General features: G+C 38.0%; 3 protein-coding genes across 3 annotated transcripts; 1 reads left to right on the top strand and 2 right to left on the bottom strand.

Annotated features, from left to right (window-relative positions):
* The first annotated feature begins 1,612 nt into the window (after positions 1–1,612).
* LOC114720710 (mediator of RNA polymerase II transcription subunit 33A) lies at positions 1,613–13,208 on the top strand. Its single transcript, XM_028906389.1, has 12 exons — positions 1,613–2,070; positions 3,587–3,697; positions 4,997–5,344; positions 5,518–5,834; positions 5,948–6,039; positions 6,669–7,029; positions 7,654–7,864; positions 9,214–9,328; positions 9,486–9,647; positions 9,909–10,575; positions 11,092–11,298; positions 11,521–13,208. The coding sequence occupies exons 1-12, from the start codon at positions 1,811–1,813 to the stop codon at positions 12,648–12,650; spliced, it is 3,981 nt and encodes a 1,326-aa protein (XP_028762222.1). The 5' UTR covers positions 1,613–1,810; the 3' UTR covers positions 12,651–13,208.
* Positions 13,209–13,482: 274 nt separating this feature from the next.
* On the bottom strand, positions 13,483–19,244 carry LOC114720721 (CSC1-like protein At4g02900). Its single transcript, XM_028906401.1, has 11 exons — positions 18,930–19,244; positions 18,624–18,773; positions 18,220–18,355; positions 17,755–17,856; positions 17,290–17,415; positions 17,070–17,150; positions 15,871–16,211; positions 15,516–15,761; positions 15,090–15,414; positions 14,680–14,913; positions 13,483–13,970 (listed from the first exon to the last, which is right to left on the bottom strand). The coding sequence occupies exons 1-11, from the start codon at positions 19,238–19,240 to the stop codon at positions 13,704–13,706; spliced, it is 2,319 nt and encodes a 772-aa protein (XP_028762234.1). The 5' UTR covers positions 19,241–19,244; the 3' UTR covers positions 13,483–13,703.
* A 1,114-nt stretch (positions 19,245–20,358) lies between these two features.
* LOC114720714 (EID1-like F-box protein 3) lies at positions 20,359–21,745 on the bottom strand. The gene has a single exon (XM_028906394.1). The coding sequence runs from the start codon at positions 21,731–21,733 to the stop codon at positions 20,849–20,851; it is 885 nt and encodes a 294-aa protein (XP_028762227.1). The 5' UTR covers positions 21,734–21,745; the 3' UTR covers positions 20,359–20,848.
* Positions 21,746–23,038: the final 1,293 nt, after the last annotated feature.

The raw sequence follows: 23,038 nt of genomic DNA, 5'->3' as shown, positions 1-23,038 counted from the left end.
TTAAAAAGGATAATTATGATAAATAAATGGGAGAATCTGATAAAAAAGAAGTTTGAAATTACTGAATCTTAAATAAAAAATTCCTGTAAAATTGTGTAGTTATTTGCAAATTCAGTGTTGTCAAAACTTATTAAAGTATTATTACCAAACCTAGTGTGGAATTTAGTAATTTCAAGACTCTTTTTGTGTGATTCTCCCTAAATAAATTATATATCTTACATTTACAAGTTACAATTGGAGGAGTATTATATATATATATATAAAATAAGATTTGTTAATCTATGGGGAAAATGACATAAAAAGCAGTTAGAAATTGTAATATTCCAATTCAGGCATTTAAGGGTTCAAAATTTCAAAGAAGAAAGTGACGTTTGGTATGATATTTTATATATATAGTCAAATGACTAAAATACCCTTATGTCAGATTTTAAAAGTTATCAAATTTGTACATTTTTTGTTATTAGCTGTTTAACATTTGTTATTGTGATTTATAATTTATTAATAAATAATTTGTTATTGTTAATATATTTCTTATCATTTGCTGTTCAACAATTGTCATTATAAGTTCATAACTTATTAATACACTTTTTGATACAATGAATTAGACGTCATTTTCTACCCAAGTAGTGTCATTTTTTTTTACTGAAATTTTGACAACTTATGTACCTGAATTGAAATATTATAATTTCAACTTTTTTTAACGTCATTTTCCCTGATCTCTATTCTGTAGCCGCGTTACAGTTGCCTTGGTGTGGTAGTTGACCAATTCATAAAATGTCCTTTTTCTGGGATTTGGGCCTGGTGTATGTGTGTTTAACGGTATAATGTAAAAAAAAAATTGGTATGTAGATAAAATTTCGACACATTTTGTGCATTAAAAGGCATATTCAATTTTTTTTAATGCATATTCAATTTTTGGTGCATGAACTAATGGTATATTTGAAATCCATTACTGTAGTTTCACCCCTAAAAAATCCATTACTGTAGATAGAATAGAACCCAAATAGTTAGGCAGAAAATAAATATGATATTATTTTATGATTTTATTCTTTTTTAATCTCATTGATTTTATTCTAATTAAAGCATCCAGAACCCTTGTTTATTTGGCCAACCATGAACCTGTGCTTTCCCCCCCCCAGCATGAGCCTTTGTTTTACACCTATGAAATAAGTAAAATTATTCATGACTTTTCTTTTTCAATATACTCCCTCCGATTTTTATTATAAAATTTTCAGCATATTTTATAATATAATATATTTTATCTAAAATATTAAATTTTCACCAAATACTAATTAACAATAAATTTTTTTAATTAATCATCCAAATGTTTCTAACTAATAAATTGCAATAATTTTAATATTTTATAAGAAATTATTAATTTATATAAAATTATTATTAGGTATCTATAATAAAGATTGGTGAGAGTATGGGACAAATGTAGTGTTAGGGCACACGAACCCGTTAGAAAATATTCCACACACATTAGAATATATGGGGACATATATATAGAGACTCGAATGGAATATGGTTAGGATTTTGCTATGGGACAAATGGTTCGTCGTCCTAAAAAAGGCATAAAAATGGGAAGTAATAAGAATTGAGAGGAGCCAAAAAGAAAAGGGGCTTGAGCCGCCAATGGCGAAGAGGATTCTTAACAAACACGCGCCTCCGAGGATGACTTCTCCTTTTCAGTCAAAGTACATGCACACAGAGTTTCCATAGTATTTCACTTTGTTGAGAGCGTAGATTCTGTGTTATTGTCGCCCAGTGAATCGGTCAATTCGTATTCTGCCTCAGACAGAAGACGCGCATGGCGATCATCTGGGACGGCGTTCTGGAGCATACCAGGTCGGCTCAGGAAAAGAACACTGATCCTCTCCTCTGGGCGATTCACATCAACTCAGCCCTTAACGCCGCCGGTGTTTCTGTGCCTTCAGTCGAGCTCGCCGACTGTTTAGTCTCTTACATCTGTTGGGATAATCATGTGCCCATCACGTGGAAGTTTCTTGAGAAAGCCGCGACTATGAACATCGTCCCTCCTTTGTTCGTCGTCGCTCTTCTCTCTACCAGGTTCCTGCTTTGGCATCTCTCGTGTCGTTATCTAATTGACAGAATTTTTTTTTTGAAGTTTCTGATTTTTATTGTCATTATTACCGCTGAGTTGAGCATGTTTGTGCGTTGATGGATTAACGAGCTTGTGAAATTGTGTTGGCGCACGCCTTTATAGCTGAGCCTCTGTTTGAATTTTGTGGTTTTTCAACTCCTATTTCGCAACGGTGGCAAAACTCGCAAAGTATTGTTTTGCAAACATGTGCTGAGAACTGAGTAGAGAAACGCAACAATGAAGTGTCCGATTTCTCTTTCGTGTTTGCATGTATATTGTTTTTTGAATAATAATTATATGATTGATGTGACACACATATCAACTTGGGTTTCAAAATGTGTTAGAAAACTAGATATATACAATTTCGAATTAGGAAAAGATAGCGAATATGATTTTTACCTAGGTGACAGGTCCTTTTTGACTCCCTTGATTCTGATCAGCCATATCAACTTCGAAAATTAACTCATAGAATCCAAGATGCTTATCTAAAGATGAATATTGGTTGGTAACATTTGCTAAAAATGCAACAATAAAGTGTTTGATTTGTGAAGAGTTTTTCTAAAACATTTTTTCTAAATCTTAATTATTTAACTGTTTGTCAACAAGAACTACCCGCGATTACAAAAGCATAAATTATAAAGATGGATGGATAATTAGAGAAGTTAAAACAGCCATACCATATAACCCCAAGATCCTTGTCAAAAGCATCTGTGAGTTGTACAAATAACCGAAAAAAAGCCATATGTACAAATTTACAGCTTCTGCTGTTAAAAAAAAAAAAAATCCAAATCTCTAAAGCCACAAGCTTATAAAATTTTTGAATTGGCTCAAAGCATAATTATGTGGAGGATGACTGTATTCATGTAGAAAATAAAAATGGAGAAGGGAAACGTTGCTTCATGTACTCGTCAAATGGTTTATCTTTAGGTTAATAAATATTGTTATCATGAGGAGTGACTGGACAAGACATTCATTTGTATGTGTTGTATGATGTCTTGCCCCTTGCCTATGCTTCATATTCATGCATCTTTTGGTTGGAATTGGCTGCTATACCGCACTTTTGTTTGAGGACTATTTTGATATTCTTTCTTACTCTATTTTTATATTTTAAGTATTGATTCAAGTCATAATTGTCCCTTTTCTAGACCAAGAGATCTTTTTGGTTCAATTCAATACTGTCTTGTTCTCTAATGTTGTTAAACAAAAATGTGTTTTCCCTTATCCTCTCTGTCATGTAATTCCATGTGTATTGTTCTTTCTGCTTTATCGCCCATTGTGGTAGGATATTAGGGGCCCTGATGGGATAATTTTAACTAATCCAGCGAGGAATGTGATAATTTTCTAACCAGATGTCTTATTTACTTACAATCCCTGTTCCTCAAACAGAATTGTTGCATGACAAAAACCTTAGTTCACTGATTTTATTACTTTCCCCCACTGCTTAGCTGACATCTATTGCTCACTCTGAATTCTTGACTACAGGGTTGTTCCAAACAGACTGCTCCAACCTGCAGCTTACAGACTTTATATGTTGTTCCTCAAGAGATATGCCTTTTCTCTAGCGTCTCAGATCAGTTGCCCAAACTACAAAAAGTAAGATTCAATTTCATTTAGATTTGCTTCAAAAGAAGGGAAGTATTAAGAAGATAAGAGATTAAGATATATTCAGAACATATTTACTTAAAGCAGCTCCCGGTTGCCTTCGTAAACCCACTGGAGAACGCCTCTCTATGGAAAAGCATGAACTGGAAATCTGGAACTCACTGGGGAAAAAATTTCTAAGGTTCTAGTATTTTCCGTCAACCTTAAACATGACAGAGTTGGAAATATAGCATCATTCTAAAAGATCTTATATCCTTCCTGCTACCAAAGTATCTTAGTGAACAATAAGGGGACAACTCATTTTCTGACTCTGAAAATACGTATCATAAACAGGATTCTAAAAGATCTTATATCATTGCTAGCTACCAAAGTATCTTAGTGAACAATAAGGGGACAACTCATTTTCTGACTCTGAAAATACGTATCATAAACAGGATTCTAAAAGATCTTATATCATTGCTAGCTACCAAAGTATCTTAGTGAACAATAAGGGGACAACCATTTTCTGACTCTGAAAATACGTATCATAAACAGGATTCTAAAAGATCTTATATCATTCCTGCTACCAAAGTATCTTAGTGAAAAATAAGGGGACAACTCATTTTCTGACTCTGAAAATACGTATCATAAACAGGAAGAGAATAACTTTGTGATACCTGAGTCTGTATATGTCATGGTGATATTGTCTCTGTCCAAGGAAAAGGGGGGAAACTTTACCGAGGGTGGAGGCCTTAACCTTTTATTAAGACTTATATAAGGAAAAATTTAGAGAAATTGGTTCTGATAGGGGGGGAAAAAAACTTTGGAGATTTACTAGCACAAGCACCTTCATTTTTCAAATGCTACTTGTTTGTCTCTCATGTATTTCCCAACGTCTTTAGGCTTATTTATGTCTGGAAGCTCCTCACAATAGCATGGTTTACTTTCAAAAAAGTGGTTACAGATGGACTATACCTCTCATTAAATTCTTTCATATGTTCATATATTGTTTGATATTTCTGCGTCAGTAGAAAGCTTAGTTTACTTTACGAATGTGTAAAGTGTACCAGATTCAGATAATAAATCAGGCTCTTGCTTCATTAATTATTATAGTTCAGATTTATAAATTAGAATAATGTGACATTTATCTAGAGAGGTAGATGCATAGAGACAGGACATATCTAGCTAGAGGAGTGGTACACTATGATAAGCAAGTTATTTATTTTGATTTCTGTCCTTATACGTGTAATAGGTGTTGGTATTTATCCGGATTAAATCCGGTAATGACATTTCATATTGATGGTATCACAGGATTATGAAATCAATTGATGGTGTTCTTCAGCTTTCCCTAGTGTACGGCCACAAAGAGTGTGAACCTGGAGTTATTCTTGTTGAATTTATCTTTTCAATGGTGTGGCAGTTGCTTGAAGCATCATTAGATGATGAAGGACTACTGGAGAATGTCCCAGAAAATAAGCCTAGATGGCTAACCGAGTCTCATAATATGGATATTGATGGTCCTGACTGCTTCAGTGGAAAGACCCCTGAGCAGAAGGATGGGCTGCAGAAAGCTAACACGACAATGGCTATTGAGATCATTGGAGAGTTTTTGCAAAACGAAATAACATCAAGGATCGTTTCATTAGTTCATCAAAACATGTATGTCCTTAATTTAGCCATACTTGTTCCATTACCATGCACATATGACTATGCTGCCAATATAAGGTTAAAAGACAATATCTAAACATGCAGTTGATTAAATCTGTAATTTAGATTTTAGGTCGTTCATTGAATGAAAGTTACTTCACATGTAAAAGCTTTGATCTTTATAGGCCCGCACATTGGGAATCTTTCATTCAGCAACTGCAGATGCTTGCAACAAAATCTTCAGTTTTAAGGAGCTTGAAACATTTAAGTCCAGATACCCTTTTGCATTTTGCTTCAAACATTCACAAATTTTTATCTCAAGAATGCAAAACAAAGCTGGAGTTAAATGCTATCATGGCTGCTGGTTCCCAGATAACTTTTCCTAGTCATTCTCATGGTGATAATTGGTCCTCACTATGGCTTCCTATCGATCTTATTTTGGAAGATGCAATGGATGGGGGAGGGCAAGTTACAGCAAATAGTGCTGTTGAAATTATTTCTGGTATGGCCATCTGGTGAATTTTAGTATTGAAATGCTTTCAGCCTTTTGTAGCCGGAATTGATGAGACTATTAGCATTTAAAAAATTATTATTGAGTTGAATTTTTCTTTGCAGGCTTGGTGAAGGCTTTACAAGCAATTAATGGCACTACATGGCACGATACATTTCTGGGTTTGTGGGTTTCAGCACTACGGCTAGTTCAAAGGGTAAAATCTTATCCCAGCAAATTTAATTGACTAAAATTATTTGCAGTCACTAATTGTTTTGAGGGGAAAGGAAATTCCTTGAAGGAAGTGCTAGCTATTTGTTATAATTTCAGGTGGGGGCAACCAAAGAATCACTTTTATAATATTTTTCTGGCAATTGTCATGGAAAGAGGTTGTGGGTTTAGGGAGAAACCCACTTGATGAATATGCCCATCTCTAAGACGTGGCTATATGACAAAGTCTATCATCAATAAGAAAAGATGATGCAGAAGATCAACACTTCTGAGAAGGGAATAAAAACAAAATGGTAGCTGGCTTCAGCATAGTTTCAGATTCTGTTAGGAAGGAGTGAAACCTCTAACTGTCTGACGAGATTTAGTTACAGATAGATTAATAGAAATGAGAAATGCTCTGGATAGATTAGATTTTTGAATAATTGTTGATGAACTCAATGGTATTGAGTACCAGACTTCGTTTCTCTGTCCCGTATTTTGATGTACAGTCTATTAGTCTTCATTGATGGATTTAGATTGACTGATTGATTGATTCTTCACCGAAAATTCACAATTGCATGCTTTATGGCAATCTTGGCTTGTTTTAAGACGTCATTTTCCCCCCTTGTTCTTTAGGAGAGGGATCCAAGTGAAGGGCCTGTACCTCGACTTGATACCTGCATGTGCATGTTATTGTGCACTGCAACTCTTGTAGTCGCGAATCTTATTGAAGAAGAGGAAGGTGAACTGATTGAAGAAGCTGAACGGAGCCCAACTAATCAACGAAAAGACAAGCAAGCCTTGGGAAAGCGTCGTGGGGAGTTGGTTACCTGCTTAAAGCTATTGGGTGAATATGAAGGCTTATTGACTCCTCCTCAATCTGTTGTTCAGGTAGCTAATCAGGCTGCTGCCAAGGCTATCATATTTGCTTCAGGAAATGCAGTTGGCAATGGATACTTAGAATGTTTGAGCGCAAATGACTTGCCAATGAATTGTTGTAAGTAATTGCTTTCGTTGTGGGAATGTTAATCTGTTAAGATTTCAAGTCAATTATAGAGGGGAATTATGTTAATATTGTCACTATCGTTTGACATGTATCTTTTTTCTTGGAGTGATGGTTGGGGAAGGGCTGGAATTAAACTATTTGAGAGTCCCAAGTTTAAAAGAAAAAATTTAAGGGATTGAGTAGGAGAATGTTGCAAGGAAATTATTGACAATAACTTAGATAATTTCCTTCATTTTATCCCCTTCTACTAGTTTATATCTATTGAGAAAAGGGTTTAAAAGTCCCAAAGCCGCCAGGTAATAATGTAGGTCTGACCTTCTGTCTGAATCATTAACGCTGCCCTTGGTGTGTTTGTGTCTATCACTTGTTTTTTAATGAATTTACTTGGGCATGTGCCTGACATGTTTTAATCTTGTTCATCGTGATGTTAATTATTACTCCTCTATTGTATGTTAGTGTCACCTTCAGCTTGATTTATTATTGTTGCCCGTGCTATTCTTCTCTTTTTTTTTCTTATTATTTGCTCTCAAATATGGTTAATTTGGTTATAGGCTCCAATTTTAATCTATTTGGTGATATTAATGACAGTTTTGTCATAATTGTGCCTTCTTGCAGCTGGAAATTTACGACATCTGATTGTTGAGGCTTGCATTGCTAGAAATCTCCTTGATACATCAGCTTATTTTTGGCCTGGTTATATCCATGCACGCAGCAATCATATACCTCGTAGCATTCCTGGCCAGATTCCTGGCTGGTCATCATTGATGAAAGGGTCACCTCTAACTCCTCCATTGGTCAATGTTTTAGTCACAACTCCAGCTCCCAGGTATGTTGCTTCCCCCATGCATTTTTTCTCTACTGTCCTCCCCCACCCACAAATCCAAAGAAGATGCCAGGGTATTTGGACTTGTTCTTAGAATTCTGTCCCATATAAGAGAATTTTTACGGCTACACTATATTTGGATTTTTTCTTGTAGAATGATTAGCTTCTTTTTTCTGGATGTTCAGATCTGAAGATCAGATCCTTCAGGTTGTATTTTATTCTTTCTCACCCAACACTTCATATATAGATAATATCAGCCCGAGCAGGTTCTTGAAAAGAATTTGCGCTGCATCTAATTATGTATGATAGAAAAAGGAAAATGGGGACTAAAAGATAGGAGAGAAGAGAGACAGGAAAGGAAAAGTCAGTCTAACGGTTGTGACTGCTTCCCCTGGCCAAGATGCATCTTATTACATATGTATCTTTAACTTGGTTCATCTTAAAAAAATATTTTGTGAATAGTTTTTTTTTTTTCCCGTGTATCATTTTTATTTTTGTCTCAAGATTTTACAATTTTCTAAATTTAGAAAAGTCACTTTTATATTGGTCAAATATGTATTTAATATTTATGATGCTTCTAATAGATATGAGGAGCTTTTAACCAAAACATGTATAATTGTGGCTTGTCTTTTGTTGCACTGTAAGTAAGTGGAGTGTATATTTTAGTTTCAGGGGAGGTGAGAATAATTTTTAAAATAGAGAAGACTATAATTTGGATGTCTTTCTAAACAAGGGAGGGCAATTTACCAAATTTTAATGGTGTGTGCATTTATGCCCATGCGATTGTATGTTTTCATGGATAATACTATGTAAATAATTCAAATGGTTCACGTCAAAATTTCGCTGAGTTTCAGTACATATCAATTTATTTAATAATTTGTTGGTATATTCTGAAATGGATTAGAAACATTTTTTACCCAAATTGAATTGTTTGGGTCAACAAGTTTTGAGATAGAAAATATGTAAGGCCATGGGGGGAGATGTTCTCGTTCATCTCCAAAATGGGGATTGCTCCAAAAATGACATCTATGGGTTCTTCATGGAAGATGGATAGACAGATAGATCACAAAAGCCTCTCAAAGAAGATATATAGATAGATAATTGATAGACACAGAAACAACAAGCCTGCAAGCTTATTTTTCCGTATAAAGCTTATTCATGGTGACATATGTTAATGTAAAATTGGCAGCCCTCTGATTAACCAAGGGATTGCCTTATACATGGTCTCTAGTTACACTCTTATTTTTCCTTAATCAGGTCATATCCTTTTTTTTCTTTTTCTTTTTCTTTTTCTTTTGGGGTGTATTAGCCAGTGGTTAGGCAACTGAATTTACACTTTGTTTTGATGCAAGCTTAGCAGAGATTGAGAAAATATATGAAATTGCGAGAAATGGTTCAGATGAAGACAGGATTTCTGCTGCTACCATTCTTTGTGGGGCATCTCTTGCGCGTGGTTGGAATGTTCAGGTAATCCTGACACCCATTTTATTTGGCTTTATTCAGGAAGTCTCTCGAGAGGGAAGACTATTTTTGTGTGCTTAGTTTATAGCTATCCTTTTGCTCCCTCTCTTGTTTTTCTGTCTGCTCTTTCTTTCAGGTTTGGAATAATTATCTTTGTTTGCAGGAACACACCATTATTTTTATCACGCTGTTGCTCTCCCCTCCAGTTCCTCCTAATTACCGTGGGACTGAAAGCCATCTGATCAGTCAAGCTCCATTTTTAAATGTCCTTCTCATTGGAATTTCATCTGTCGACTGTGTGCAGATTTTCTCCTTACATGGCTTGGTATGTTTTCTGTACTCTACATGTTCATGGCGGCTACCATTCTTCTGTCCAGAAAAAACAAGAGAGAAAAGGGATTTTAAAAATAGAAATGAAAATGGCAAGTTTGTTCCCTTCATTTGGGAATTTCCTATTGATCCACTTCTACCTATGGTATCTTGTTTGCACAACTAATGGAGGTCGGGCTAGTGTAGTAAACAACTAGCTATTATCATGTGCAACTTTTTGGATGATATATGCAGTGATTTTGTCAACTACTTGCAGGTTCCGTTACTTGCTGGTACACTAATGCCAATATGTGAAGCTTTTGGAGCATGTGTTCCAAATGGCTCATGGACGCTTGCTAGTGGAGAAGAGCTCTCTTGTCACACAGTGTTCTCAAATGCATTCACTCTTTTGCTTAGGTTATGGCGTTTTAATCGTCCACCTGCTGAACATACTATGGGGGGTGCAGCAACCCCAGCATTAGGATCCCAGCTAGGTCCTGAGTACCTTTTGTCTGTTCGGAATTGTTTATTAGCATCCTTTGGAAAGTCACCAAGAGATCGAATGAAATGCAAAAGACTGTCAAAAATTATTACGTTCTCCGCAGAACCTCTTTTTATGGAATCCTTTCCAAAATTAAACTTATGGTATCGGCAACACAAAGAATGTATTGCTTCAACCCGCACTGGTCTCCCACCTGGAGGGCCTATTCATCAGATTGTTGAAGCACTTCTGAGCATGATGATTAGGAAGATAAATAGAGGTACTCAATCTGTAACACCTACAACTTCGGGAAGCAGCAATTCATCCGGGTCTGCATATGATGATGCTTTGATGAAACTGAGAGTGCCTGCCTGGGATATCCTTGAAGCCACTCCATTTGTGCTTGATGCTGCCCTTACAGCCTGTGCTCATGGAAGACTCTCCCCTCGTGAATTGGCTACAGGTTTTCCCTGCTCTCAAATGTCATCTTACTTTCTTTTTTGGCCAAAACAAAATTCATTTTATTGATAACAAAATAATAGGGTACGGTCAAAATGTCATCTTGCTTATTTTATTTTATTTTTTTTGCTAGGTTACTTTTTAAGCTATATTTCTGACCTAAACTATAAGAATGTCACTAATAGTGGATTTTTTTTTGGGGGGGGGGGGGTTCACATTTGGTGCCTATCACGACAATGGGCACCGCGTGCTTATTGCTTTCATAAAATCAGGACCATCCAAATTTAGTTTTAAATATTTATTAGCGGAAAAAAACTTGATGGAAAACCCCAACAGAAGTCGCCCTGTTGTTCATTGAGAATTTGCATTCTTTTAAGTTGGGGTTGAAAACTGCTCAAGTATATGTTGATATTGGAAGCATAAGTTTGGATAATAAACATATTGGACTGTCGATGCTTACTTCTCCTAGGATTATATTTTTGCCTTTTGCTTTCTAATTTTTATTTTCTTTTTGTCTCAGGCCTCAAAGATCTTGCTGATCTCCTTCCAGCAACTTTGGCTACTATCGTAAGTTACTTTTCAGCTGAAGTAACACGAGGCATATGGAAGCCAGCTTATATGAATGGAACTGATTGGCCTAGTCCGGCAGCAAACTTATCTATGGTTGAGCAACAGATAAAGAAAATTCTAGCAGCTACAGGTGTTAATGTCCCAAGCCTTCCTGTAGGTAATTCAACTTAGCTTTCTTTTTGGGTTCTCTTGAAACATTGATTTTTTGAGTATCAGAAATCCTTACATGCCTTTGTTACAGAGATCAATTAATATTTTCTTTGCTCGTGTTTTCAGCATTTATGTCAATTTCACTCTCTATGCTTGTTTATGTTTAGTAGAAAACACAAGGTTCTTTAAATCAATCTGTTGATGCTAAATTTAACTCTTGTGCAAGCAGGTGGTAACTCTCCAACTACCCTTCCTCTGCCATTGGCTGCTTTTGTAAGCCTGACAATAACTTATAAACTCGACAAAGCTTCTGAGCGCTGCCTTGTCTTGATTGGTCCAGCTATGAATGCTCTTGCTTCTGGTTGCCCCTGGCCATGCATGCCCATTGTTTCTTCTTTGTGGGTCCAGAAGGTGAAACGTTGGAGTGACTTCCTCGTATTCTCTGCTTCTGCAACTGTCTTCCACCACAGCAGGGATGCCGTAGTTCAGCTGTTAAAAAGTTGCTTCACCTCAACCCTTGGACTTGGTTCTGCCTCCATTTACAACAATGGTGGTGTCGGGGCGCTTCTTGGTCATGGATTTGGTTCCCACTTCTCCGGTGGGATGTCCCCAGTTGCTCCTGGGATTCTCTACCTAAGAGTGTTTCGGTCCCTCAGAGATGCTATGTTCTTGAACGAGGAAATTGTATCTCTTTTGATGATTTCTGTCAGAGATATAGCAAGCAGTGGTTTGCCCAAGGGACAGGCAGAGAAACTAAAGAAGACAAAATATGGAATGAGGCATGGACATGTTTCCCTTGCCACATCAATGACTCGTGTCAAGCATGCTGCTCTACTTGGGGCCTCATTGGTTTGGATATCAGGTGGATCAGGCCTGGTTCAATCTTTAATGAAGGAAACTCTGCCATCCTGGTTTTTATCAGAAAATGGATCGGAGCAGGAAGGCGGAGGAGAATCTGGACATGTGGTTGCCATGCTTAGAGGCTATGCGCTGGCATATTTTGCGGTGCTCTGTGGAGCATTTACTTGGGGTATTGACAGTTCATCAATATGGCCAGCATCACAACGAAGACCGTCCATTCTTGGGTCTCATTTGGAATTTGTTGCTAGTGCCCTGGATGGGAAAATATCACTACGATGCGATTGGGCCACATGGCACGCATATGTGTCTGGGTTTCTGAGCTTGATGGTGCGCTGCACGCCTTTGTGGGTCCAGGAAGTAGAGGCGGATATGTTAAAGAGACTGAGCAACGGATTGAGACAACTGAATGAACCAGACTTGGCTCTCCGCCTTTTAGAAATAGGAGGAAAACGTGTCATGGGTGCTGCAGCTGAAATGATAATTGGAAAGAAGTTTTGATTGATCGGAACTTGCAAGCTGATGGATGAATCACATGTTGTCCTGTTTCCCTCTTGTGCAGGTGTGGATAAAGATGGAGGTTTTATATTCTTTTTTCTACCTCCCATAGGACATCTTGCGCCATACATGGCATAGCAATTCAAGGTTCTGATAGAACCAACGAAGCCTATGGTCAGGATGGGTATCGTCTGTTTAAGAGAACTTCATATCTTGCACGCTAACATGACCTGGGCTAAACTACGGTTAGGTTGCAATGATCTGGTTATTTCTTTTCCGTCTATTCACACTACCCCAAAGTATTGCAACTTGAAGGCAGCAACAAATTTCAATTAGATTGGTTTTTCCCCTTTACATTTTTGGGCACTCTATGGCAATGCCCTTCACTGCGTTGCTAGCTTTTATTAATTAGAAGAGCTTTTGGGTTTTAATTTCACACAATTTATAGATGTACATAAGTTGTCTCGTGTTAGGGACGTTCCGTGTATGTTTAACAGAGATGACAGATATGTTTCCAACTTCATGACAGTTATGGTTGAGAGACGCCACCATTTTCAGACACGTGGACGCCGCAGAAAGTGTTTGACTTCTGTTCAATTTTGTTTTCCAGCCTTCGATCCGTCAAATTGAAAAGCAATCGGCACAAGAAAAGACTACAATAGAGAACGGTGAGGTCGTCATAAAACTTAAAGAATATAGTGTTAAACATAATTCAATAGAACTCCGGTCAAAAAAAAAAAAACAAACATAATTCAATAGAACCATACAAAAATTTTCATTCATTCCCTACAACTAAAACCACAAAAAAAAAAAAAAAACAAATGGATTGCGTCAGGCCGGAAAAAGCAGAAATTTGTTGAGTGAACAGGTGTGGCTCTAGATTTTTTTCTTCCCTCGCTGTATGCTTCATTCTAGATTTTGTCTGAAGGCCAGCTAGAATTGGAGAAAGGATGGTATTTTTGTGGTGACGAAAGAAGAAATATACACGGCAGGGAATTGGACGTGCTACGTAATTCCTAAACTCTATTGAACATGAGCGGTTAACTACTATTCAAGTCATTCTTTGATACTAGGACATCGAGTGATGTTACCCGCCATAGGCGTAATCGAAGCCTCGGAACTTCCGACCTCAGATTGTTGCTTGCTACTTCGGCGAGCTCTCTTGGTTTGGATGAGTGGATTGTTCTCTTCCTCGTCGATAATTTGTGGTTTGTCCAAAACACCTCCCTTGAAATCTGGGTGTATGTAAGCATCCTGAAGATACAATCTCATGTTGAGAGTTGGTTCGATTGCCTTCTCAAGTGTATCCTTTATCATTGCATCCTGTGATCAAAGTCATATCAATGCAATTGTTACTCAATCGCGTTATTTACCACCAACAGTCCCAGGCATCGTGCTCTTCTCTTTGCATCAACGAAGAACTCAGAGAGTTCCGTAAAGCAAACTTAGCAGATAAAAATAATGATTCAAAGTATTCTGCCACTTAACAACCTTGGACCCATAACAAAAAGTAAAGTATTAATTACCTCACGCCATTAATATAAAAACTAGTTGATTAATTTAAATAGATTAAAAAGGTGTTTGGGTAAGATCAAAACCATGATCTCAGAAATGCTTTTACGGTATACGAAATAAATATGTGGAAAAATTTGCCTTGATTTGCAAGAAAAGTATTTCTGAAAAGTGCTTATTGGGCTTCCCAAACACTTCCTAAGAAAATTAATTAAATTAGTTATTTGTAATAAATGTGTTTTTTTTCCTAATATATGCTTATTAATCATATGTATTAGCTAGAACTATCATTTGATGAAACATTTAGCATATGCAACTATTACAAGCACTACTTTGGGAAAAAAATAGATAAATATGAGAGAGAAAGTGGATTAGAGTCTTGTATTTATGACCAAATTGAATGTCAAATTAATTCTTATACTAAGTAGCGAGGTTACTCACAAATTAATAAATGGAATTCAATATTTTCAATATTAATTGACTGGTGTGGAAAAATATTATATGCGTGATCGTTACTAACCTCTAATGAAAGTCTAACGAACGCCGATTCGAAGCGCCCTTTGCAATACAAATAGAACCATATTGTAAAAATAGGCTGTGCCACAAGCGCAATCGTCGGCTTATTAGCATCTTTTGTGCTTAACAATCCCATCAAAAGGATTTGAGATATGAACAAGCCAATAAGCACTCGACGATGGACATCTGGCCAAAATGCTGCTGCACTCTCATAACTCTGATGATAGACATTGATGATCTTGTGACAACAAAAATATGCAGGAAGTAACCGTAAAAATGTTGTCCGTAGAGGAAAGACCACTACATTTCTCTCTATTGGTCGTGTTTACATGGTGGTAATTTGTAAAATTTTGTGTTATAAAAAGTGTAAGAGAATTAGGTGTTATTTTAGGAAAGTTGCATGAAATGACTCACCTGATGCCGAAAGACGAGGTAGGCAAAAGCAAAGAAGACGACAATAAAAGGGAGAAGCACAGGCGTTACGGGAGAATAGAGATGGCCCAGCATAAAGTATAATTGTAAGCGAGGTTCATTTACAGCGAAGTTCAAGCTTCCGGGATTCATAGCCTGCTCTCTATCTTGCTCCGTCTTCACCAAGAACGTGTTCTTCAAGTGGAATATAACAAACGGAGTTATTCTTAGGATCTCTGCGGCTATTCCGGACCAACCATCGACCATTATATATGTGATGTAGAATGTGGCTTTCATGGGGACTGTGGCGCCAGCCATTTTTGCCAACCTGTAATATATAGAAGCACCATGCATGGGGCATTAATATTTTTCACTTGACGTCACCAAAGATAAGAGATTGTGTATTGTTAACTCTAATCAGGAACTTACTTTGTTGAATCGCCTTTAACAAACTCTTCGAGTTGTTGAAATGCCGTTCCTGCTACAATGCTCCCAAGGAACACATTGACCAGAACGAAAAGGTAATATTTCGCAGCTGATCTCCTCTCCAAAGATGAAAACGATCTATGTCCTTCTATTTTGGACATAAGCATGACAATTGTTGGAACCATAATAAGGAATATCTTCAATGCTAGACCTGGTAGAAATCCCTGTACGAAAGACTTGACAGATTGCCTGCCAAAAAGCTCTCAGGGCACAACCAAACCAATTACAAATTAATATAAGACAGGACGCACTCCGATTGGAGTTGAGGAAATAAATATGATAGAGGAAGAGCGCTTACTTTTGCAACAGTGGCCGTAAGAATGGAAGACCCTTTTGAATCGCATCAATGTTGGCTAGAGTTTGGACGAATGCTATTGGTATCATAAAGAAGAAGATTAGGAAGAATAAAGCGACAGCCATGAGCAATTTTCGAACGGTGAGCTCAACGTATGGAATAGAGAGATTTTCCCAACAGACATCCCGAGGCTCAGGGGCCCATTCTGTGAGCCAAATACTAGGATTACTAGATTGTTGAGTTTGAGCACAGACAGCTGCCCCCCATCGAGTTCTGAACGAAACAAATGCTGCAGGAATTAGAGCCTCGGGATCCCTTGAAACCCTCGCTCTTTCCGCCTCTTCCTGTTTGAAATTCCATATATGATCAAATTTTTATTATGACCAGTCGAAACACAATGGCAAGAGTTTAAAATTTGGCCAATCATAACTCCGATCCGTGATGACAATGAGCATGGAATTATGACCAGTCGAGACACAACGGCAAAAGTTTAAAAGGTTGAACTCAACAAAATCCTCTCAAACCGTATATATTTTGATAATTTCTTATAGATTTAAATATCTATATATGCCCTCTCGGTGAAAGAGGAGCATATACTCTCGTGCTGTACAATAACTACCAGAATGATAATTTTGTTGCTTCTCCTGTGATTATTCTCACCTGATACACTGACTAGCCATATTTCCAGTTTATTATTACAAAAGCCAAGCTCCGAAACCATGCGGGCGCTTTCCATCTAGCTTCTTCCATTTCCACATAGTCAAATTCTATATTACGACATGAGAGTAGGGCAGGTATTTGATTTAGATCCTATGACTTCTGCAAATAAAGAAGGAATTGTAAACCAAAATGGCCTTACAACTTCATCTTCTTCTGGCCAAAAAAAAAAAAAAGGAACTTCAGCTTCTTCCGTGAAGACTTTTCAAAGCATAGCTTATTTTACATTACTGAGGGTAACGATAGCATTAACGTTGGGTTTCTGTTACTAGGCAGGGCCCACCCCATTACTTATTTTTCCCTCTCTCTCCCCATCTACAACAATGTTGCGCTCAGCAGACAATCCCAGCGGATAACATTGATGATCATTTTCAATTTATTAAGGAAATAACTAAATAGCAATACAATACAAATTTATGAACAACAAATTATTAGTAAGAAAGATGGTATGGACTTGATCATAGTGAACGAAAATCATCACTTACTTCTTCACTCAGCCTGGCAATCTCCGCCGCATAATAATCAATAGCATCGATTCTCTCTCCCCAGAGACCTAGAAAGCCTGTCTATTTGCATGAGATTTCAAATTGCGAAATATAGAAATCATTAGTCATGGTTAACTGACAGATACTCCAAAGCAGAAAAACTATAAAGAATCTCAGTCAGTTCGTATTTTATAACATTGGTATAGGGAAAGATATATACCCGTGTAGTTGGCCTATATGATTGTGAACGGCTTCGTTCAAATTTGTTTTGGTAGTAAGTATGCCAATTTTGTAATTTCTTCTTCTCTGCAACTATTGATGCAAGCTTGTTCGCATTATAGACAGCCTACCGGTTCGAAAGGAAAAACAAAAATATTTTGCCAAACCAGTGAGAATACTAACTAGGTGGCGTTTGATAAGTTGGAAATATAGTTCTATAAGTATTACCCGTGATCTTATGAGATGTTTGAGTATAAAAGTATGGGTTTTAAAATTCATGCTTGAACAGTATAAAAATATTGATATTTTTTTATTTGATTTTCTTTTATGGCTACATTACAATATAATTTCTTTTGTTCCCCCCCCCCCCCCGGGCAAAGACTAATATGTCAAAACAACTGCATTATGCAACAGATTACTGCTTAGCCACTGAAGTATAGAAATAAATCAATTTAAAGTAACATACGTTATGCAACAGATAGTGATCGGGATGATTAACGCAAAAGAAATGTTCGATATGCTCACTGATTGTCTCGTCGGGATCCGGGGGAACATTCCTCACAAGGACCTGCAAATACATTCAAAATGATTTCCAGTGACATTCATGATGTAGGTTTAGGATGGACGAAATCGAATCACACACAAATTGGAAAGTTTGTTGCATCTTTTTGGTCCGTTTCAAAATTTGCAAGTAAAAAGTGCGCATCTAGGCGAAGAAAACAAGGGAAGTTACAAATATATATCAACCTTCATAGAAGATGTTCAAAGAAAGCACACAAAATACAGTCTGAAAGAAAGTTGTCAAAAGGTTAATGCCAATTTAATCTCGCGTAAATACTAAACTAAGGATCCCAGTTAACTGATTATCAATGTATCATTGAAACCCACACACACAAACACACACACACACACACGCACAGAGCGAGCTTACAGTAAATTGGTCTGGACGACGATTTTCGGCTGCCAAAAATCTCAATCTCAAGTCCGTTATAATCTTGTATTCTTTGAAAAGACAATAGCACGTCCAAAATGTGAAGAGATATGACATGCCACTATGCACCCAAAATCTAGAAGACGGCATATGAAAAAAATATATAGTCAGACAGCAAAACATGAGATACGGCATGGAGTACGAAGCAAAAGGCCCTGCACCTAATTATTGTATCACGAGAACATATTGAGAATTCAATATTCAGAATTGTGAATGCAATAAAAACGTGGGTTTCCTGAAAAGAGAGATATTCTAGGTAAGCATTTCTTATTAATAAGTTCTCGTGGGTGAGTTATTTAAGATAGAGAGACAGAAGCTAGCTAGAACTGCTCGAAAGATCTCACATTCTTGATCCAGATGGAATGTTGGATATTGAAATCTTGTCAATATTGCTAAACTTCAAGTCTTTACTGCTTTCCAATGTTTTCCCCATCCAATTAACCGGAACCAAAACAAATAAAGTGGCTACGGTGACTGGGACGAATATCTTCAAGCTGCATAATGATTCAATTGGAGAGGAGTTCAGCATCAGAAGAGGAAAGATGAAGTAAATAGATAAGAGTACATACGCAGATGATGCTGTAATATATTTCAAGCAACTCTTTGGTGTTGTTAGTTCCAGTTAGTTAGAAACATCGTCTGTGACTCACCCAAGAAGATAAATACGAATATACACGGCAGAGTCCAGCCCTGCGTGATCTATAAGCTCTGGTTGCGGCATACTCAATGCTGCGGGCATCCAGCTCAGAAAATTTATGTATGTCCTGACGTCCAGATTGACAAATCTGTTCACAATGTTTCTTCTAGTTGGGCTGCCTCTTATCCCCTTCAGATACCATTTTGGGAAGTAAACCCGATCGTTAACAGGTTGCAGTCGCAACATGGCAAAAGCAAGCAGGAAAGCAAATGCCGACAAGAGATTGATAGCTGCAGAAAGGCCGATGTCTGTAATAGTCGCCATTTTCTTTCCTTAGAAGCACTCGATCTGCAGTCTGCATCCAAATTTGGAGTTATCGATGAGATGATTGAATTCCAATGTGCTCCCACGCTAGTAAGCAAGCATTTTGTAAACAAATATTGAGTCGTAGAAACTGCTTGAATTTGAATATTTAATCCTTATAACAACTTTATTTGCGAAAAACACAAACAATAATAGAAATATATCTGCATAAAAAATTGATGAAAATGGATTTAGTTATAACGAAATTTTCCGTAAAGGCAATGATCTTAATTAACAGGCATAAACTTGTGAACAAATATTCATTACACGAGACGTACAACATGCGCGAATTTCTAAGACAAAAATCCAGGTTTAGATCGCATCAGAATACATATTGAAGGAACTAAGAAACAAAGAAAGGCGAGCTAGGGAATCTTCATGCGCCGATGATTTAGATGGTGTTGGTTAACGAGTAGTTGTGAAGAGATAAATTGTAAGTAAATTTGTTGATTCGCACTTTATCGAATAAACGACCTGCTTGAATCCTGGAAAAGATTACTGACCGGCGTTGTCGTGCTTTCCCTGTGTCCAAACAAGAGGTAACCGGAAAAACAACAGGAAATGCAGAAGCTCGCCGGGAAGACCACCTCCGAAAATTACGGTTACGAACTTCCTGAGAATTGTCCGGTCTCTCAGATTGTGGATCGCATGACAACAGAGCCATTGAGCTTATGGCAGGAGGATCGGAACCATGTATCATTTTTCTTTTTTGGGGCAAGGAACCATGTGTCATTGCTACGACGCTTTTTCTAGTTTTTGACTCGCCAGTCAAACGACTTCCATTTCCATGCCGAAATTAAGGAGTTAAACCATATAATCAGTCTATAACAAATTAAAAATATATATAATAATAAATTCATTAAAGAATTAAATAATGAGAAATCACGTAGAATTTATCATTTATGAATGAATGCTTAATTATTTCTTTTAATTGATAAAAAAATTAAATCATAAATAATCGCATATAATTTTTTTTTAAAAAAAAAAACTAAGATAATACTCTCATCCGCGTCCACACGCCGACACGCGCAGAAGCCGAACCGTAGAATAATACTACTATAGTTGGCAAGAAGATCACGTTTAACTGCACACATGTACAGGGAGATAAAACACGCGGAAATGCCGATACTCGAGAGTTCAGCACACACAAAGTTCCATAAAGCAACATTTTCACGTAAGATTGCATGGCCCAGAAAAATGAAATGTGTATACGTCAATTTGAACCAAGAAGCTAAGCAATCATATCCTAATGGGCCTTTCCACACATATAATTGTTCATCATCCCGGTGACACCGCCTCCACATATCTAACTCGACCTGGGAACAGGGAACTAGAACTAAAATAACTATCACAAATGATCATGTACAAGCCCTACGCTGATGACTACAGAAACTGAAGCGAGAAAAAGGAGGTGGATAAATACTCCATGTCAAGCCCACCAGTAGTGGTGCGGAGTAATAGCGCATCTCACATTCGCCTTCAGTGAAAAACTGGGCCGTGCTACCGAAGACGAGTCAGATTCCGTGGTTCTGGTCAATGATTTGTTATTTGTGGCCAGAGATTCGCCCACTATGCGGGCCCATCTATGTCCTCCCCAGTCGAGCTCAAACTTCCATTCGTGGCCGTCCGATCATTCGGGTCAATCCTACGGACACCATCCTGACCCTCATCGTCACTTGCGCCATCGTCATCCTCGTCGTCTGCGTCAAGATCGTTCTCGTCCGACGACAACGGTACTAGCCAACAAGCTCCATGCAAGTGCCCATTCACACACACGAAATACTCCAACCCTCCGTCATGCGAGCCCAGCCTCCTCGCCGCGCTCTTCGGAACCAGCCTGGCCTTGGTCATGCTCCATACGCGGGCCCCACAATATGGACACCTCACCCCCTGCTCCAGATCCACTTGCCGTCGGATCAAGCACGCTCTCGTCCTGGATCTCATAAATCCCTGAAATATCCCTCTGTATACTCCTAAATCATCTTCCATGTCCCCCATCCGATGCTCGCACGGATCGCTCACATATAACAGGTCTCCTCTGAACCTTTTTTTCAAGAAGCTCTGACCCGACGTCTTGGAAAATCTGGACGCTTTCACTAAGTGACCCGCCACTGGATGACTCACCTGGAAGTGGCCGGCGGGCCGGCAGCCGCAGCAATAAAACATGAGCTTAGCGAGCGCATCCCACCCACCTCCAATTCTTCCATTCGGTGCACCACTGCTCAATGCGGCTACCATGCGCGGCGCTCGGTACATGCACATCGCTCGCCAGAGGAGTCGCTTGGCCATCGCTCGAAGCTTCTGGTTCAACGACGCGGTTACGCAAAGGGTGCGCAGGTCCCATTTGATAGATTCGAAGACGAGAATGAGGACGCGCTCGTTGAGGATGCCGGAGTCACCGGACTCAGATCCCCCACTGGGAGGGTTGTGCCGGAGTCGCCGGTTCGAATTCATTTGGGCAGACGCGGTTGTCTTGGGAAGGACATGCTGTATTTGCGGGTTTAAATAATCCGGTGCGGATGATCAGCGACTCAACACGTGTCGGTCAGTGAATGGTTTATGTCCGAATCCTGCTGATGAAAGGTACACGTTGCGTCTTGTTATTCGCTGGTGGACATGTGGAGGCAGCTCATATTTTACTGAAATGCCGTGAAAGAGAATCGAGGAGTAACGTCATTGATGGGAGGGAGCAGCAATTATCTGCCACGTGTCCAGTTAGACTGAGGACTGAAAATATCTTTTTTGTGGCTCGAAAATATCAAGGGGGTTGCGTGGCTGGGCCGAAGGACTAGAATTATCCACAATATTATAATCGCACTGAACCCGCTAATGGTGCCTGTACACGTGGGGGAAGCAGAGGGCAGCACGTGTGGGGGATAGAATGAGTATTCTTGTTGTGGAAAGGGGGGAATTGGGATGATCACGTGGGCGAGGGGATGGGCAAAGAGTGGGGGCGTACTGGCGTAGTGGGGGGTGGAGGAGAAAAATAAAAGTGGTTGGTCGTGGTGCGGAATGGAGCGTCTTTGAGGCATTGTCAGGTAGCGGATACGAATGACAAAGCTAATGATCAGCTTTGTCTTCGCGGACATATATATTTTATTTATTTATTTATTTTGAAAATTTTGGCCTTTTGCCCTGCTCCTGCGTATGGAATTACTATTTCTGGCTGTGCATGTGCAGGCGTAATCATTGAGCGGCAGGTGCAGGCTACGCGGTTGTGGTTTGTTTCATTCCCATCACCGTGATTTCACTTTCCCCCACCCGCCATCACTCTGTTTCTCAACTTGCTCTGATTTTTTATTAATTTAATAAGATTAATTCAATTTTTAATCTTTTAAATTTTTATTTATTTTGATTTTAGTTTCTCAAATTTTAAATCATAGATTTTGATTCTTTAAGCTACTTTTTGTTTAAGTTATCAGTCTTTATAATTTAATAAAAATTTTGATTGTCTTTTTGAGAGATACAAACATATAATTCAAAACTTGAGGAATCAAAACTAAGATAAAAGCAAATTTGAATCAAATATTATAATTAACTTGTAGTTTTAGTGTAAATTATTTAAGAGAGTATTGTTAAAAAAACTAATACACATTTTTGACAAATAATCAATCTAACTTGTTTTCTTAATATATCCATTTTAGATTAGCTATCCAATGTCATGCATATAGTTTAAAACAGATATTATATAAAATATATCATGATAAAATGTTCAATTAAAACACACCCATAGATAATTGAAGAAAGAGAGACATGGCG

This window comes from Neltuma alba, unplaced genomic scaffold (genome assembly GCF_004799145.2).
Source record: "Neltuma alba isolate B1F8T4 unplaced genomic scaffold, ASM479914v2 tig00011995_pilon, whole genome shotgun sequence".
Lineage (NCBI taxonomy): Eukaryota > Viridiplantae > Streptophyta > Magnoliopsida > Fabales > Fabaceae > Neltuma > Neltuma alba.
Note: the sequence above shows the minus strand (reverse complement) of the source record. Positions and strands in the feature narration are given on the sequence as shown.